This window comes from Budorcas taxicolor, chromosome 5 (genome assembly GCF_023091745.1).
Source record: "Budorcas taxicolor isolate Tak-1 chromosome 5, Takin1.1, whole genome shotgun sequence".
NCBI lineage: Eukaryota > Metazoa > Chordata > Mammalia > Artiodactyla > Bovidae > Budorcas > Budorcas taxicolor.
The window spans coordinates 145,465,225-145,483,780 of record NC_068914.1 but is presented as its reverse complement, the minus strand read 5'-3'; the positions used below and the strand labels follow the sequence as shown (position 1 = coordinate 145,483,780).

The window sequence follows — 18,556 nt, the reverse complement described above, 5'->3', positions numbered from 1 at the left end:
AACCTAGAGAGCATATTCAAAAGCAGAGACACTACTTTGCCAACAAAGGCCCGTTTAGTCAAGGCTATGGTTTTTCCAGTGGTCATGTATACCTGCGAGAGTTGGACTGTGAAGGAAGCTGAGTGCCAAAGAATTGATGCTTTTGAACTGTGGGGTTGGAGAAGACTCTTGAGAGTCCCTTGGACTGCAAGGAGATCCAACCAGTCCATTCTGAAGGAGATCAGCCCTGGGTGTTCTTTGGAAGGAATGATGCTAAAGCTGAAACTCCAGTACTTTGGCCACCTCATGTGAAGAGTTGACTCATTGGAAAAGACTTTGATGCTGGGAGGGATTGGGGGCAGGAGGAGAAGGGGACAACAGAGGATGAGATGGCTGGATGGCATCACCGACTCAATGGTCATGAGTTTGAGTGTTCTGGGAGTTGGTGATGGACAGGAAGGCCTGGCGTGCTGCGATTCATGGGGTCGCAAAGAGTCGGACACGACTGAGCGACTGAACTGAACTGAATTGAACCCTATCTATATGCTACCTGCATATTCCTTTCCTATTTGGATTTCTGAGATAAGAAGCCATCAAGCTACGAAAAAGGAGAGTGAGAGGAAGATAGCAGAGAGCAAACAAGTCCTATATATTTTAGAGATTTCCAAATTGCAAAAGCCTCAGTAGTGATGAAACATAGATTTGGAAACCAAATACTTGTTCCACAAGATTTTAACACCTTTTATCCCCTGTGCTTCTCCCATTTGCCACCTAACACTGCTACCCTTTCCCAATTCCCCCAATGCAGAAAAGAAGAAATGATCTTAAGAGCTGCAAATAGATGGAAAGGAAACTCCAAAAGGGAAGAGCTTCTGTAGGGAGTGAGGTGGGGTGAGTGGTAGGTTAAATGGGGAGTGGATGGAGTATGAGAGAGAGACCAATGAAAAGACTCATGATCATTATTTCATCCTTCAGGGACCATATTTGGACCGAGAAAAGGTAATCCAATGGGGAAAAAACCCTGCACATCATAAAGAACAATTTTTAAAATAATTTGCCTGGTTTCTGAGTGTGCTCATAGTTATGTACCTAATGGTGGAATCTGTCCTGGTCAAGGACTCTGATTGCATAAGTATGTGAACTTTGAAGTCTCAAAAAGAATGATGTAACAGAATAAAAACCTACTATAGAGAGCAGGAGAGAACAGAAAAGACACCACAGAAATCAAAGAATTGAAGGATTAGCCTGACCACTGATATAAGAATGAATGATGAGGGAGAGGATGATCTGCTTGCCTTTTATTATTTATCCATTTCCATCTCCCCAGAGAGGCCCAGGTCAGGACCCCTAGCCTCCCCTGGCTGGGAATTTGGTTACAGGCTACGCATTCTAATTAAAGCATTTTTGTTTAACTGGTTGTTTTTGTTGTTCAGTCACTCAGTCATGTCCAGCTCTTTGTGACCCCATGGATTGCAGCGCTCCAGGCTTCCCTGTCCTTCACTATCTCCCTGAGTTTACTCAAACTCATGTCCATTGTGTCAGTGATGTCATCCAACCATCTCATCCTCTGTCGTCCCCTTCTTCTCTGGTCTTCAATCTTTCCCAGCCTCAGGGTCTTTTCCAATGAGTCATTTCTTCTTATCATGTGGCCAAACTATTGGAGCTTCAGCTTCCGCATACATCCTTCCAATGAGTTATTCAGGGTTGATTTCCTTTAGGATTGACTGATTTGATCACCTTGCTGTCCAAGGGACTCTCCAGAGTTTTCTCCAGCACTACAGTTCAAAAGTATCAATTCTTCAGTGCTCAGCCTTCTTTATGATCCAACTCTCACGTCCATACATAACTACTGGGAAAACTCAGTACACTCAGTACATGGCTAAGTTTCCTCCAAAGTTTGCATTTATACAGATATTTTAAAGGAAAAATTGGAGAGGGAGACTTTTCTAGTAACAATGGAAGAATATATGACTCAGAGCATTCCATCAACAATTCTCTACCATCAAAGAACTATGAACATTTATCTCTAAATTTGCAAAGAAAACTTTAATCTGGCACAAATTGATAAGAATCTTTAATCTGTTAAATGATAACCCCTGTAGGGATACCCTCTATACATGTAAATGATATCCTCCTATAGTAGGAGTAGCTTCCACTCATACTAATCTAGTGCAAAATAATGTCTCACACTGTCTGCATAGAAACAACTCCACCCAGGAAAGTACATTCTCATTTTTGTCCCTGCCTCTCATAGCCTTCCTGTGCAAAGGGAGTGTGTTAGCAAATGTTTCACTCTTACAAAACATGAATTATGAAAAAAAAATGAGGATTTATTTAAACTGGGAGAATAAATAAAGCTATTTTAGTGTCAGGTAAGAGCACTGGAGAAGAACAGAATAGCAGAGACTTGTAAGAGGAAAGTAGATGAAGCTCATTGCTCACAGCTACAGGGCACTCAGGGAGGATGGGTAGTTGCCTCAGTCCTCTCCAGCCCACTCTATTGTCCCTCTGATCAAACCCCAGCTTTCTTGGAACTTTTCCTTCTCTCAGCTGGTGGGCATGAACTGACCATACCTGAGCAGATGACTCCTGCATCCTCCCTATGATCGCAGTTGTGCTTCCCCCAGGGCTGGGAAGGACACATCCACACGTGGGACTCCTTCCCTGTGCACTTCACGTTGTCCAGCCAAATGGGCCCTGATCCCGCCCCAAAGGAAGAAGAGAGAGTGGCTTCAAGGGCTTCTCCACAGCCCAGCTGTCTGCACACCACGTGGGCATCTTCCATGTTCCAACTGTCGTCACAGATGGTGCCCCAGGACCCCTGGTCAAGGATCTCCACTCTCCCGGCGCAGGGACCGCCCCCGTCCACCAGGCGGAGCTGTCTGCTACCTGAGCAGAGAAAAATGGGACACGGGGCGTTGACCTGGGGAATGAGAAGGGTCTTCTGTCCTGTGGGACCCTCACCTGAGCAGTAGGAGGCGCTCTCCTCTGAGGCTGCAGACTTGCTGGTTCTGATATGGAGTCTCTGCACTCATGCAGAAAGCAATGGCAACCCACTCCAGTACCCTTGCCTGGACAATCCCATGGACAGAGGAGCCTGGTAGGCTGAAGTCCATGGGGTCAAGAGTCGGACACGACTGAAACGACTTGGCGGAGCAGCAGCAGCAGCATTGCACTGGGGCGGCAGCTGGGTCTGGTTTCTTATAGCAGTGGCAAGAGAATTAATAAGGATGAAAAGTAGGAGGAAAGGTTAAAAAAAAGTAGGTAAAGAAAGGTTAAATAATGTTTATCAGTGCTGCACTGTAAGTAGATAATGAAGTAGAGAATTAAACTTAAAATTTTCCACTTCCAGGGAGAATGGAGTTCACAGCAGGCCAATGTGTCTTGCTGGGTCTTTAAGGTACAACTTGAAAAGCTGGAAAATGTTTTCTAAGAAACAGTAAGTGTATTTGACATTTGGTAACACAACATGGACAAAATATGCTAAAATTCTAAAGAGTGGAGATTATTTCAATGTTACTCCAGGATCTATAGCTTCTTTTTCTCTGTGGGAATGTGCCAGTTCATTGCATAATTTAATGATGCGGAATCTGGGCTTGGGCAAGCAGAGGACTACTGTTGTGACAGGAAGCCAGCATAATCTGGGGGTTACCTGGTGCTGGAGTGACAGAATTAGAGTCTTGAGAGCCTCTCTCACACAGCAGGTTTTCTCCTCAAGCATTTGCCCAGTATATAAACTGTGAAGGGCAGGAAGCTAGAGAACTATATAAAAAAGACTTGGAAAGCAGAGTCTTTTTCATTATTTTGGGTACTTAGCTACCAAAGAATATAGGCTCTGAACTGAAATCTCTGAAAGCCTATGTCATAGGGACAGAGAAATCAGAGGTGGACTGAGTGCTACCAAAACTGCAACCCATACTTGTTACAGCTCAGTTTTAGGTTATATTTAGATGTTTGGGTGATACACACCCCTTCCCCCTACCTGCCTAGGAAAACAAAGGGTAAATCCTTTCAGGTGTTAGAAAATATATCAGGAGTTATCTTATTTTTTCATATATAATTTATAGCATTCAATAAAAATGGCATGACATTTGACAAGCTAGGATAACATGACAAATGACCAAAGTGAAAAAAGATAAGAGAATGCAGAGACACACATGATAGAAATGCTGGACTTAGCAGATAAGGGTTTTAACTACAATCAATGTATTTAGGGGAAAAGAGAGAAGAAGAGAATAAGCAGGTAGAAAGATGAAAAAAAATCATAAACAAATACAAATGTCTAAGTAACTATTCCACTCCATGGGAAATAGATGGAGAAACAATGGAAACAGTGTCAGACTTTATTTTGGGGGGCTCCAAAATCACTGCAGATGGTGATTGCAGCCATGAAATTAAAAGACGCTTACTCCTTGAAAGAAAAGTTATGACCAACCTAGATAGCATATTTAAAAGCAGAGACATTACTTTGCCAACTAAGGTCCATCTAGTCAAGGCTATGGTTTTTTCTGTGGTCTGTGTGGATGTGAGAGTTGGACTGTGGATGTGAGAGTTGGACTGTGAAGAAGGCTGAGCGCCGAAGAATTGATGCTTTTGAACTGTGGTGTTGGAGAAGACTCTTGAGAGTCCCTTGGACTGCAAGGAGATCCAACCAATCCATTCTGAAGGCGATCAACCCCTGGGATTTTTTTGGAAAGAATGATGCTAAAGCTGAAACTCCAGTACTTTGGCCACCTCATGCAAAGAGTTGACTCATTGGAAAAGACTCTTATGCTGGGAGGGATTGGGGGCAGGAGGAAAAGGGGATGACCGAGGATGAGATGGCTGGATGGCATCGCTGACTCGATGGATGCGAGTCTGAGTGAACTCTGGGAGTTGGTGATGGACAGGGAGGCCTGGCGTGCTGCGATTCATGGGGTCGCAAAGAGTCGGACACGACTGAGCGACTGAACTGAACTGAACTGAACTGAAGGAACTATTGCCAACCTAAAATAAAATATCTAGGTTTAAAAAGTGAATGAATAAGTTAAAAGAATTTTATATAGAACTTAGAATATAGTGATTTAGAGGAGTCCTAAAGATGAGAGATGAGAAAGAGAAGAAAGAGGAGGAGGAGATGGAGAAGAGATAAGAGACAGAGACAGAACTGCAGACGTAATATCTGAAGATAGAGCAATAGAGAACATTTTTAAAAAATAAATGGAGGAGTATGAAAACTCCCACTCCTAGTAAAGCTGCTGAGAATCAAAAGGAAAAAGGAAAATCTGGAATAATAACTGATTTATTTAATACAAAAGGAGGGAAAAAAAGGAGACAAGAAGGAACATAAAGCAGGGGGATCAATTAAAAGCAAATGGCAGATACCAACACATCAACATCAGTAATGGCATTTACAGTGAATGGATTAAGATAAAACAAAACTGACACAAATGTTACTTGCAAAATGCCCTCCTTATATTATGAAAGCAAAGAATGGTTGAAAGTAAAATGATGGAAAAGATGTACTAACTGTAACAAAACTGGAATAGCTATATCGATGTCCCAGAAAGTAGACTTTAAGCCAAGATAACACTAATTGAATTAAAAAGGGAATTTTCATGATTATAATGAGATGTATGCATAATAATGATATTTTAGACAACAAAATTCAAGAAAGGTAACAGAACGTAACTTTGAAACATACTTGACAGAGTAAAAAGAAGAAATAGACAAAATCACAATCAAAATGGGGGATTATTACCAGATCTTTTTCAGTAGCATGCAGACCAAACATACAAGAAACAAAGAAGAATTCAGTAGATGTACAACAACATAGTCAGCACGTTTAACTAAGTAACACATAGAGCAACGCACCCAACACCGCCAGAGTTCACATTACTGTACATGCACTCGGAACTTTTACCAAAATGACCACATAATAGGACAAAACCTTTCACACTTTGAATTCATACAGAATATTTACTCTGACCACAGTGGAATAAAATTAAAAACTAATAAGGAAATATTTATAGCCACCTCTAGTTGGGGAAATTCAGCAAGATCCTTCCAAACATCACCTGAGTCTGGGAATAAATTTAAAACTTACAAAATACTGTGAAATAGTGATAATAAACACAAAATAATACTATGATAAATTCTTCTAATGAAACTCAAGTAGTGCCTAAGGGAAATTTATACCCTAGATTTAGAGAAGAGGAAAGACTGAAAGTGAAAAAAAGTAAGCTTCCAATTAAGAAACTAGATGAGAAAGTCAAGAATGTAGAATGTTGGGGTTAATTTAAAAAGGAACAAAAATTAATAGAAAAGAAGGTAAGCATGAGATAGAAAATATAGAAGAAAACCCTTTAAATGTGGCTCATTGAAAACTGATGAACATTGAGCAATACTAATGCAGAGCAGAGAGATAATGAAGCTAACAATACCAAGAATGAACAGGGGCATCAGTATAGATCATACAGATGTTTTGGTCATAGTTTTTGTGCTGTTGTTTGTTTGTTGGCTGTGCTGTTGCTCATGGGATCATAGTTCCCAGGTCAGGGTTGAACCTGGACCCATGACAGTGAAAGCGCAGAGATTTAACCCTTGGATTACATAGTTTTATTAGTACAATTTATACATTTGATGTGGATAAGTACACATAAAGTATCAATTTCTCCACAGCCTTGCCAACACTGCTGCTGCTGCTGTTAAGTCACGTCAGTTGTGTCTGACTCTGTGAGACCCCACAGACAGCAGCCCACCAGGCTCCCCCCGTCCCTGGGATTCTCCAGGCAAGAACACTGGAGTGGGTTGCCATTTCCTTCTCCAATGCATGAAAGTGAAGAGTGAAAGTGAAGTGGCTCAGTCGTGTCCAACTCTTAGCGACCCCATGGACTGCAGCCTACCAGGCTCCTCCGTCCAAGGGATTTTCAGGCAAGAGTACTGGAGTGGGGAACACTAAGTGTCTTAAAAAAAAAAAAAAGTCATTCTGACATGTGTGAGATGATATCTCTTTGTGGTTTTAATTTACATTTCCCTGATGATTGACAATGTCAAACATTTTTTTATGTACCTATTGCCATTTGTATCTCTTCTTTAGAGCAATTTCTATTCAAGCCCTTGGCCAGTTTTTTAATTGAGTTATTAGGTTTTAAGTTTGTTGGGTTTTTTTTCTCTTAAGTTATAGGGGTTCCTTATTATTTTTGGAAATTAATACCTTATATAATTTGTGTTAGCTTGCTTTTTCACTCTGTTGATCTTTCCTTTGGTTTTTGGAAGCTTTTTAGTTTGATATATTCCCATTTGACTTTTTTTGCTTTGCTGCCTGTACTTTTGATGTCATATCCATGAACTCATGAAACGATGTGCTTTTATTTTGTGATGGAGCTAAGATATCGCATATCTAAAATGTAATTCCTATGTGGTGATGATGTTACACCATCACACACTGAAATAAATTCAGATAAATAAATAAATTTGAAATTAGGTTTTGAATATTCTTTAGTGGAACTATAAAATTGTTTGCAGAAAATAAAACTTGATTCAATGTTATTTTGAGATAGAAAATGGCATTTGAAACATTGCACTAAAGGCAGAAGTCAAAAAAGTAAAACATTAGAGATCTGACCACATAAACCACCCATACACATGTACAACCTTAAAAATATATGCAAAATATGGGGAAAATCTTACAAAAATGTTTAAGAAAAACAATAAGTGATGTTTGTTTATAAACAGTTCCTATGAATAAATAAGAAATTTTAAAACATTCTAAAGAAAAAATATTGTCATGCAAGATATCTTAAAACAGTAATATAGGAAAGAAGATAATATTTTTGTATATAGTGTTTGTGAAAGTCACTCAGTCATGTCCAACTCTTTGCAGCCCCATGGAGTATAGAGTCCATGGAATTCTCCAGGCGAGAATACTGGAGTGGGTAGCCATTCCCTTCTCCAGGAGATCTTCCCAACCGAGGGATCAAACCCAGGTCTCCCACATTGCAGGCAGATTCTCTACCAGCTGAGTCACAAGGGAAGCCCAAGAATACTGTAGTGAGTAACCTATCCTTCTCCAGAGGATTTTCCAGACACAGGAATCAAACCAGGGTCTCCTGCAAGGCAGGCGGATTCTTTACCAGTTGACCTACCAGGGAAAATCTTATGTAGGAAAAAAAACATGATACTATGAAGAAAATAATACTCTCTTTTAAAATTAAGTATTTATTTGGTTGTGCTGTGTTTTAGTTTCACCATGCAAATTCTTACTTGTGGGATCATAAGAGAAAAAAAATTGTAACTGCATGTGGTGATGGATATTACTGTATGTGTGGTGATTTACCAATATGTACAAATACATAAACACTATGTTTTACACTTAGAACTAATATAATGTTATGAGAATTACATCTCAATTAAAAATTTTAACAAACAAGGTTGGAATATGTGGATTAAAATAGTTTCATTCTTACCTCATTTAAGCTTCTCTGGTGACTCAGACAATAAAAAATCTGACTTCAGTATAGGAGACCCGATTTCATACCTGGGTCAGGATGACCCCTTGGAGAAGGGAATGGTAACCCATTCCAGCATTCTTGCCTGGAGAAACCCACGGACAGAGGAGCCTGGCAGGCTACAGTCCATGTGGTCACAAAGAGCACAACTGAGCAACTAACATTTTCACTTTATATTATTTTGTGAACCCAAATTAAACTCATCACTTAGATTTTAAAATATCAAATCTCACTGCATCCTACAGGGCTGGGACAGACACACAGAAACAGACAGTAAGTCACCTGCACACGAGATATAGGCTTCCTCCTTGGGAGAGCATGAAGTGTAATTCCAAGGGTCAGAAGGACACTGCCAGAGAGAAGTGTCTGTTTTCTGACAGTGGATTCCATCCACCCACAGAGGTCTAGAACCTTCCCTGAGACCAACAGAAGAGTTGAGGGTTCCACTGTCCCCACAGCCAAGCTGTCTGCAGATCACGGACACAGTGATGTCTTCCATGGGGCTGCGGCAGACACTGCCCCAAGTCCCGTTGTAGAAAACTTCCAGCCACCCAGCACACTGCTGGTCCTCGCTCACCATCCTGAGGGCCAGGAACTCTAAGGTTGAAAGGGGAGGAGACAGGACACAGTAAAAACTTTGCTGGATGTTCTAGGTTTTCCTTTCTTCTAGAAATGGTGAACATTCATCTCTGAATGTTCAAGAGATGCCCACTAGATGACAAGACTGACATCGCCTCCCTTTTAACTGACTTTGTCCATTTGTGTCTGTCTTTCTATCTCTACCACAATGGCGTAGTGGGTATGAACTGAGAGGAAGACCAAACTGCATGGGTGCTAGTCAGGGAGGGGCAGCTGAATCCTGCTTCCTGACGAGATCTTTAAAGAGTATGTCAAAGGGATGTGATGTGGATATTAGGGAGATAGGGATAATAATTAATCCAAAAATGTCCACATCCCAATCTCTGCAACCTGTGAATATGTTACTGTACCTGACAAGAGGGATTTACAGATGTGATTAAGGTAAGGACCTCGGGATGGTGAGATGATGTATTAACAATATGAGCTCAGTCTAATCACATCCTTAGACCCACTATTCTTAGCTCTGGCTAGAAAGAGAGATGTGACTCTGGATAATGGTTGGAGGCCTGCAGCATTGCTGGTCTGATAATGGATGAAGGGTGCTGTGAAGGGAAGGAATGAAGGTGGCTTCAAGAAGTTTGAAAAGGCAAGAAACAGATTCTCCCCTAGAGCCGCAAAAGTGATGCGGCCCTGCTGACGCCTTGATCCCAGCCCAGTGAGACCCCTGCTGGACATCTAAGCTAGAGAACAGCAAGGAAATAAATATATCCTGTTTTAAACCACTAATTGGTAAATTGTTGAGGAAGCAAACAGAAACTAGTACCGTGGGTTTAAATTTTTTGTATGTAACTGGAGAGAGAGCCCTGCTTTCAAGAAAAACTGTAAGAAACAGCTCTGCCAGGAAACACTGCTGAGAAGAAAGGACCAGAACCTCAGCTGCTGCAGAAGGCAGTGAAAGCACCTTGTGTTCACGTCTGCTGGAAAGACAGGCATCATGGGAGGAAGCCTCCTTCTCTGGTCCTTTCAGCATCTCTCCCTCGGGGCTCAGACCCCCGTCTTCCATGGCCCCACCCCTCCCCCAGCCTGTGGACAGTGTGGAGTGCTGACCTGAGCATATGACCCCCGCGTCCTGCTTGTGTCTGCAGTCGTGCCGCCCCCAGCCCCGGGAAGGGCACTTCCACACGTGGGACTCGTTTCCAGCACAGTTCAGGTCGTCCAGCCAGATGGGCCCTGATCCAGTCCCGAAGTGAGCAGACCCTGTGGCATTGAGGGCTTCTCCACAGCCCAGCTGCCTGCACACCACGTGGGCATCGTCCAGGTCCCAGCCATCATCACAGATGGTGCCCCAGGAGCCCTGGTCAAGGATCTCCACTCTCCCGGCGCAGGGACCGCCCCCGTCCACCAAGCGGAGCTGCCTGCTGTCTGAGGAGAGAGAAATGGGACAATGCGGCAGTGACTCCAAAGGTTGAGAAGGGTCGTCTGTCTTGTGGGACCCTCACCTGAGCAGTAGGGGGCGCTCTCCACTGAGGCCGCGGAGCCTGCTGGTTCTGCCATAGAGTCGTTGCACTGGGGCAGCACCTGGGTCTGGTTTCCTGAAGAAACAACAATGATCAGAAGTCTGGAAGGGCTGAAGAACAGGAAACTGATTTAAGGAAAATAATGACCTATTGATGGAGACTAAGATGAAAGCTGTGACCCAGCAGTAAAGTTATCATACTCTTACTGTTCACCTTCTCCCTGGAGAGTTCTGCTTCTGACAGTACCACAATCTGTTTTAACACAAGTGTTGCTGTAAGAATGAGTTAAGTAAGTTGTATCCCTAAATTTATCCCTGTGCTGTGCTTAGTCGCTCAGTGCTTAGTCATGTCCGACTCTTTGTAACCCCCTGGACTAGAGCCCACCAGTATCCTCTGCCCATAGGATTTTTCAGGCTAGAATAGTGGAGTGGGTTGCCAAGCCCTCCTCCAGGGGATCTTCCGAACCCAGGGATCACATCCAGGTCTCTGCACTGCAGGCGGATTTTTTTTACCATCTGAGCCACCAGGGAAGCCCAAATCTATCCCTAAGTAAAAGCAAAACAAAATCCTTTCTGAAGGATTTCTACAATTTCTTCAATGTGTATCTTTAAAACAAACACTTATATAAAATAGATCTCATTAAAAACTGGAAAGGAAAAAAGGAGACATTAAAAAGAATTTCCCAGGGTGTTCAGCTGCTAGAGTTACCTAATGAGAATATATATAGCCACGGTTAAAGTGCTTATGGAATTAATTGACAAAATGTGTATCTTTGCAGAGAAATAATAACAAAAACCAAATACTTCTAGAGCTGAAAAACTTGTTCACTGCAATTAAATACTAAAGAAGAAGTGTAGCCACACATTAACTCAGCATAAAGTTGAAACATCAAAATGCAAAAACAGAAGATACTGTTCAATTAATTCAAGTCACATAGCAAGAGTTCTGGTTATATTGTTGTATGGCAGTTTTTCCAAAAAACTTGGTTCACTTCAGTTCAGTCCCTCAGTCATGTCCACCTCTTTGTGACCCAATTAACTGTAGCTTGCCAGGCTTCCCTGTCCTTCACCAACATCTGGAGCTTGCTCAAACTCATGTCCATTAAGTCGGTGATGCCATCCAACCATTTCAAAATATTGATACTAACATTTAGAAACCCAGGTAAAGGTCATAAATGAATTTTTATAGTGTTTTCCCAACATTTTTATGTCTCAACATACATCAAAATTGAAAGAATTAAAAGATGAAAACAAGTCAAAGAGAATTCATTGCCAGGACACTTTCACAAAAATATTCGTAACATCAAAAATAAAATACCTAGGGGAAATCCTAGTAGAAGATGGGCAAATTCTCTGAAATTCAGGATCTAATCAAATAGAGGGATGTATTATGTTAATGATTTGAAAAACTCAACATTGTCAATGTCAATCATCCTCAAATTTCTATATCTACTCTCAAATTTTTAATTCTAATCTCAATGATACTCTTAAGTTTTCTTTTGGTGAAAATGACAAGCTGACTTCTAAATTCATACAAAATACGAGCAAAATACAAGCAACCAAGAATGAACAGCACAGTTGGTAACTAAAGCAATGATATTAGAGGAGTTAATATAAAGTAACTCTGTAAATTAAAATTATTCAGACTAACTACAAAGTTTGAAATTCAGTGAAGGACAGGGAAGCCTGGTATGCTGTAGTCCATGGCATCACAAAGAGTCAGACATGACTTATCAATTGAACAACAACAACTATGAAGTTATAATAATTAAGAAAATTAAGCATTTGTCCAAGGATAGACAGATGATAACATGGAACAGAATAGAGAGTCTCAAATAAGACAGACATAATTGCCCTTCTGCTTCTGACGAAGGCAGCACTGCAGTGGGGAAGAGTCTTTTCAGAAAAAGATTCTGAGTCAATCGGATGTCCATATGAAACCTGACTCTTATCTTCAGTTCAGTTCAGTTCAGTCGCTCAGTGGTGTCTGACTCTTTGCGACCCCATGAATCGCAGCACGCCAGGCCTCCCTGTCCATCACCAACTCCCGGAGTTCACTCAGACTCGTGTCCATTGAGTCCGTGATGCCATCCAGCCAGCTTATCCTCTGATGTCCCCTTCTCCTCCTGCCCCCAACCCCTCCCAGCATCAGAGTCTTGTCCAATGAGTCAACTCTTCTCATGAGGTGGCCAAAGTATTGGAGTTTCAGCTTTAGCATCATTCCTTCCAAAGAAATCCCAGGGTTGATCTCCTTCAGAATGGACTGGTTGGATCTCCTTGCAGTCCAAGGGACTCTCAAGAGTCTTCTCTAACATCACAATTCAAAAGCATCAGTTCTTCAATGCTCAGCCTTCTTCACAGTCCAACTCTCACATCCATACATGACTACTGGAAAAACCATAGCCTTGACTAGACAGACCTTAGTCAGCAATGTAATATCTCTGCTTTTCAACATGCTATCTAGGTTGGTCTCAACTTTTCTTCCAAGGAGTAAGCGTCTTTTGATTTCATGGCTGCAGTCACCATCTGCAGTGATTTTGGACCCTTGTCTTACACAGATATCAATCCCAGAAGGAATGCACAATAATATCCAAGGGAAATATAATAAAATTTCCATAAGATACTCTTAGAGAATGTTTTTATGATCTTTGAATAGGCAAAATCCTTTTTTAAAGGATATAAGAAGCATTAAATGTACAGAAAAATGTTGGTAAGTTATATTTACATAAGATTAAGAAATTAGTTTATCAAAGGACACCATTTGATTAAGAAAATGAAAATAAAAGGCCAAGGGTTAAACATGGAAAATAAGTAACACATATTTGCATCCAAAGACATTGTCATGGTAACTTGTAATATCATATTTGTAATAGTCAAGAATTGGAAATAACTCAGATTTATACTGTCAGTAGAATGGATCAGTACATGGCCATATGATCATTCAAAGCATATTCTACACTAATAAAAAAAATAAAGTGCTACAATATACAACATCATGTGTGAATCCAAAACATAATTTTGAGTCTACAAAATTAGATACAAAAGATGAAACATACAGCATCATTTTACATAAAGTTCAAACATTGATGAAACTCTCTATGTCAGTAGAAGTTCGGTAAGCGCTCTTTTCCCTGTGGAGGAGGGAAGACACAGACACTGGGGACGACAGTGACTGTGGTGCTGGGGACACTCTCTTTGCTGCTCTCGGCTGGGCTTCATACTGAGGTCTATACTTACTGCTCCTACATTGTTTTCTATGATTACATGTGAGCAACAATGTTGCTTAAAAATATATTATTCCCCTTCACACTTCTTGCCCTGACCTGAGAAATGAAGGAACAATGAGAAGATCCATATTTCACTACAAAATACATCTTTGACTTTGAAGCCCGTTTAACCTCACTCTTTACTCTTGGAGACATTTCACCCCAGGAGCATCCTGAGTACCAGTAGCCCTTCCCTCTCTCTTACCTGAGCAGATCACAGAGGCTGTGTTGCCATGGGAACAGTCAGGCCCACCCAGGGCAGTCACAGGACAACTCCACAGGAAGGACTCTGCCCCTGAACAGTGAAATCGGGCTGTTAGGATCTGATCACCTCCTTCCACCAAGTGTGGTCCTCTGGGGGTGGAGATGGCAACTCCACAGCCAAGCTGATGACAGACAACATTGGCATTGGCCAGACTCCAGTGGGAGGCACAGAGTGCTCTCCATTGTCCAGAAATGTTCATCTCCACCTGCCCCTCACACTGAGAGGAGCCGTTTGTCATGAGCCGGACTTCTGAGTATGCTGGTAGAAGAAGACAGAGTTTCAGCAAAACTGCATGACTTTCTCACCTGAGCAGGGTGTTCACAGAGGTGAAAGGCCTGACCTGCATCTCACCTGAACAGACAACCTGAGCAGCTCCACTGTGGTGACAAGTACCCCCTGGACAGAGCACTCTGGGGCAGACCCAGAGCTCAGGCTCCTCCCCCTCACACCTGAACTCTTCAGCCCATACCCGGGCACTGGACTCTCTGAAGAGCTCATGTCCCTGGACAGACACAGCCTTGCCACACCCCAGCTCTGCACAGATGACCTGGGCAGTGGGGAGGGTGAAGTTCCCATCAGACACTGGGATCCAGGCTTCTCCAGAATACACTTCTACTCGCCCTGAGCAGGGTCCATCCCCTCCAGCCAGACGCACAAATCCTAAGAGGAAACAACAACAAAACCAGTCAGTGTTCATGGTACTGACTTGGCAACTGGAAACCGCACGTCACAGGCAGTGGGGTAAAAGTTTTTCGTTTTAGGAGTGGAGCATGTAGAGAGTCTTTGACAGTTAGTGTCATAATTGAATTTTCATGACAGGTTTCTGAAGAGAAATTCAAGAGGATTAAAAGGTCAGTTTGGAACGATTGAATCCCAAGAACATACACTTTGAGACTGGTTAGAAATGTGAATTCCTTGGTCTAGGAGCCTGGAAAGTACAGAGCCCAATTCGGATCATTGGAATGGCTGAATACTGGAATCATGTGTTTTAGCATTGGTTGGAGAAGTGAATCTCTCACTTAGCAGCCTAGGACCTACATACAGATCCAAGGATAATGTGTAATATTCAGGCACTTAAACTTGAACATAGAGATATGCAGACCAGAAGCCACCCAGAGGGACGTGGGCTATGAGACTAGAGATGTAGCATCCAGACAAGCTTAGAAAGCTTTCATGGGACTTGTGGGGCTAATATTCTGCCCAGTTTTCTCTCCCAGAAGCTAGTCCTCAAGTGACTTAAGTTAAGGGAAGTCCTGAGGCTGGATCCATGAGGGCATGCCAACCTGTAGATGGGTGACAGCTCCAGAGAAGAAATATGGACACAGTCACTAATTCACATTTATGTCATCACGTCTTGTCTTTCTGTTATTTTTTGATGCCAAAAAATTCCATGAATTCCTTCAGTGACCTCAGTGGGAAGGAAAATGAGTGAAGAAAACTCAGAGAGTCATAGAGAGAGAGTCCCAGCCATCTCTCTTGAAACCTAGGACTTGTCAAAGAATCTGGGGGAGAGTTTGTTCTCAGTGGGAGTTTACCAGATAGCTGAGTTTCCACATCGCCTCCTATTAAAGGATTTTCTTCTCAAACAGGACTCATAGAAAATGCTAAGGGCTGATAATAATGGATTTTAATACTATCATTATACTAATTCTAACCACACACAAAAAAATATGCATTCCTCTGAAGCACACATGGAATAGTCTCCAGACTAGTTACAAATAAGCTTGAACAAATTCAAAAATATTAAAATAATTCCAAGTGTCTTACATGACCATAATGGAATGGAACTAAAATTCAATCATGATCAGAAAACAGGAATTCATGAATATATAAAAATTAAACCACACACTCATATTTTAAGATTGTTTTCCTATTTCTATAAAGAATGATATTTAGATAGCAATTGCATTAAGTCTATAGATCACTTTGAGAAGTACAGGCATTTTAACAATACTAATTCTTGCAGCCCAGAAACACAGAATGACTTTCCATTCATCATATTGTCTTTAATTTCTTTCATGGATGTTTTACAGTTCTAAAAGAAGATGGCATGTTGCCAAAAGGAAGGAAGAAGAAGAAGGAGGAGGAGGAGGAAATGAGCAAACAAGCCATAATTTGGAGAGTTCCAAGTTGAAAAAGCCTCAGTATGGATAACTATGCAAATATTTGTGGGAAACACTCGTTGAGTAGGTTGTTAGCATACTACATCACCCTCTGCTCCTCCCATCCACCACCTGAACTGCTATCCTTTCTCATTCCTCCCACTTCAGACAAGCAAACGCCATTTTGAAAGATACAGATGGATGGAAAAGAAAATCAGAAAGGGTAGCTACTGCTGAAGAAGTAGGGTGTAGGTAGGGCATATGGCATGCAAGGTGGGATCAAGGAAGTTTTGAAACTAAAGGAGGAAAACCAAAATTAAAGTTCATCATTTGATCATCAGAGGAACACATTTTGAACTGAATGAAGATAACCCAATGAAACAACTTTATTTAATTCATCAAGGACAATTCCCTGATTTCTGGGTGTGTTCTGATTATTTACTTCTGAAGTTCTTCCTGGTAAAGGACTGCTTAATAATGCCCAACATCCAACCAAAAAATTATTAGAATTTCCAAAAGAGAGAAATGTAACCCATAACACATTCTTTAAAAACAATTCATTTAAAGCAGGTTCAGAAATTACAGAAATGTAAACCCCTAATATCAATATGCTTAATGAAGCATAAAAATAAACAGGGAGAAAAACTAGGAAAAATAAAGAAATGAGACTTCTGAAACTGAAAAATATAGTATTGGAATGAACAATTATTTGGATTAATTACACAAGAGACTAGACATTCCAGAATAAAAGAATTGGGAAGTAAAACACAGCAGTACAAACTAACTAAATTAAACCAAAGAGAGTAAAACGGCAGAAAAATATGAATGGAAACTCAATGGCATGTGGAATAATATAAAAATATGTAAAATATGTGTATATGGAGATTCAGAATAAGGGATGTGTAGAAAAATATTCAGAAGTGATAAATGACATTTTCCCAAAGTTGTTGAAAACTGTGAACCCATGGATCCAAAAAGCTAAACAAACCCCAAACAAGATAATGAAACCATTCTCAGAAAACTTGACAATGTGTTTACTGAAATTCATTGGTAAACAAACAAACAAAAATATGTTAGGAGCAGCCAAGGAAGTTTGACACATTATATACAGGGAACAAAAGGATAAGTATATTTACTGACTTTTTCTTGGAGGCAATGAAAGTCAGATGACAATGTAAGAGCATATTTAAAGTATTGGGATTGGGCATTTGTTACCCTAAAATTGAATCACACAAGAAAATACTTTTCAAAACTGAATGAAAATTAAAATGGTTTCAGGTAAATGAGAGATGATAGAATCGGAGGCCACCAGACACACACTATGCAAAACTGCCTCAGGAAGTTCTTCAAACTAAAGGGAGATGACAGCAGATGAAAACATGGATCCTCTCAAAGCTATAGAGACTGTGCTAAATGTTGATTCTCTGTTATAAGATTTAAGCAAATATATTAGCAGCAAACTATAAGATTCATAATAAATTTATAAATGGAATGTATGACAATGATAGCACCAAAGACAAGAACAGGGAAGTGGAAGAAAAGTATACTGACTGACATTGCATGTAGTGACATCATATTTCAAGGTAAATGTAATTGAAGATTAATAATTCAACACTGGGCTTTCCCGGTGGGTCAGTGGTGAAGACTCCCCTGACAGTGCAGGAGATGTGGGTTCAATCCATGGTCTAGGAAAATCCCACATACCACAGAGCCACTAAGCCCGTGCACCACAACTAGTGAGCCTGTGCTCCAGAGCCCAGGGGCCACGCCTACTGAAGCTTGTGCCCCATAGAGCCTGTGCTCCACAGCAAGAGAGGCCACCGCAATGAGAGCCTCATGCTGCAGCTAGAGAGGAGCCTCTGATCTCACAACTAGAGAAAAGCCCATGCAGCAGTGAAGACCCAGCCAGCAAAAAATAAAATTACTTTAAAAATTAAAAAAATTAAATGTTATAATCACCTAAAAAACTGACACCATTTATGAACTAATACAGTATTTAAATTAAAATGGTAAAATATACTCAAAGATTAAAATAAGAACAAAGATATAACATAGCAGCTGCTGCTGCTGCTGCTGCTAAGTCACCTCAGTCGTGTCCAACTCTGTGCGACCCCATAGACAGCAGCCCACCAGGCTCCCCCGTCCCTGGAATTCTCAAGGCAAGAACACCGGAGTGGGTTGCCATTTCCTTCTCCAGTGCATAAAAGTGAAAAGTGAAAGTGAATTTGCTCAGTGGTGTCTGACTCTTAGCTACCCATGGACTGCAGCCTACCAGGCTCCTCCGTCCATGGGATTTTCCAGGCAAGAGAACTGGAGTGGGTTGCCATTGCCTTCTCTGACAAATAGCAGGCAAGTACACT

The 18,556-nt window shown here is 41.2% G+C and overlaps 1 protein-coding gene across 1 annotated transcript in view; it reads right to left on the bottom strand.

Annotated features, from left to right (window-relative positions):
• Window positions 1–18,556, bottom strand: part of LOC128048491 (antigen WC1.1-like) — a 51,853-nt gene that overhangs the window by 23,816 nt on the left and 9,481 nt on the right. Inside the window, exons 3-8 of the mRNA XM_052640890.1 lie at window positions 14,446–14,754; window positions 14,035–14,352; window positions 10,547–10,639; window positions 10,155–10,469; window positions 8,751–9,065; window positions 2,554–2,868 (exon numbers count right to left, since the gene is read on the bottom strand). Of these exons, the coding sequence (XP_052496850.1) occupies window positions 2,554–2,868; window positions 8,751–9,065; window positions 10,155–10,469; window positions 10,547–10,639; window positions 14,035–14,352; window positions 14,446–14,754 (1,665 nt within the window). The remainder of the gene's footprint in view (window positions 1–2,553; window positions 2,869–8,750; window positions 9,066–10,154; window positions 10,470–10,546; window positions 10,640–14,034; window positions 14,353–14,445; window positions 14,755–18,556) is intronic.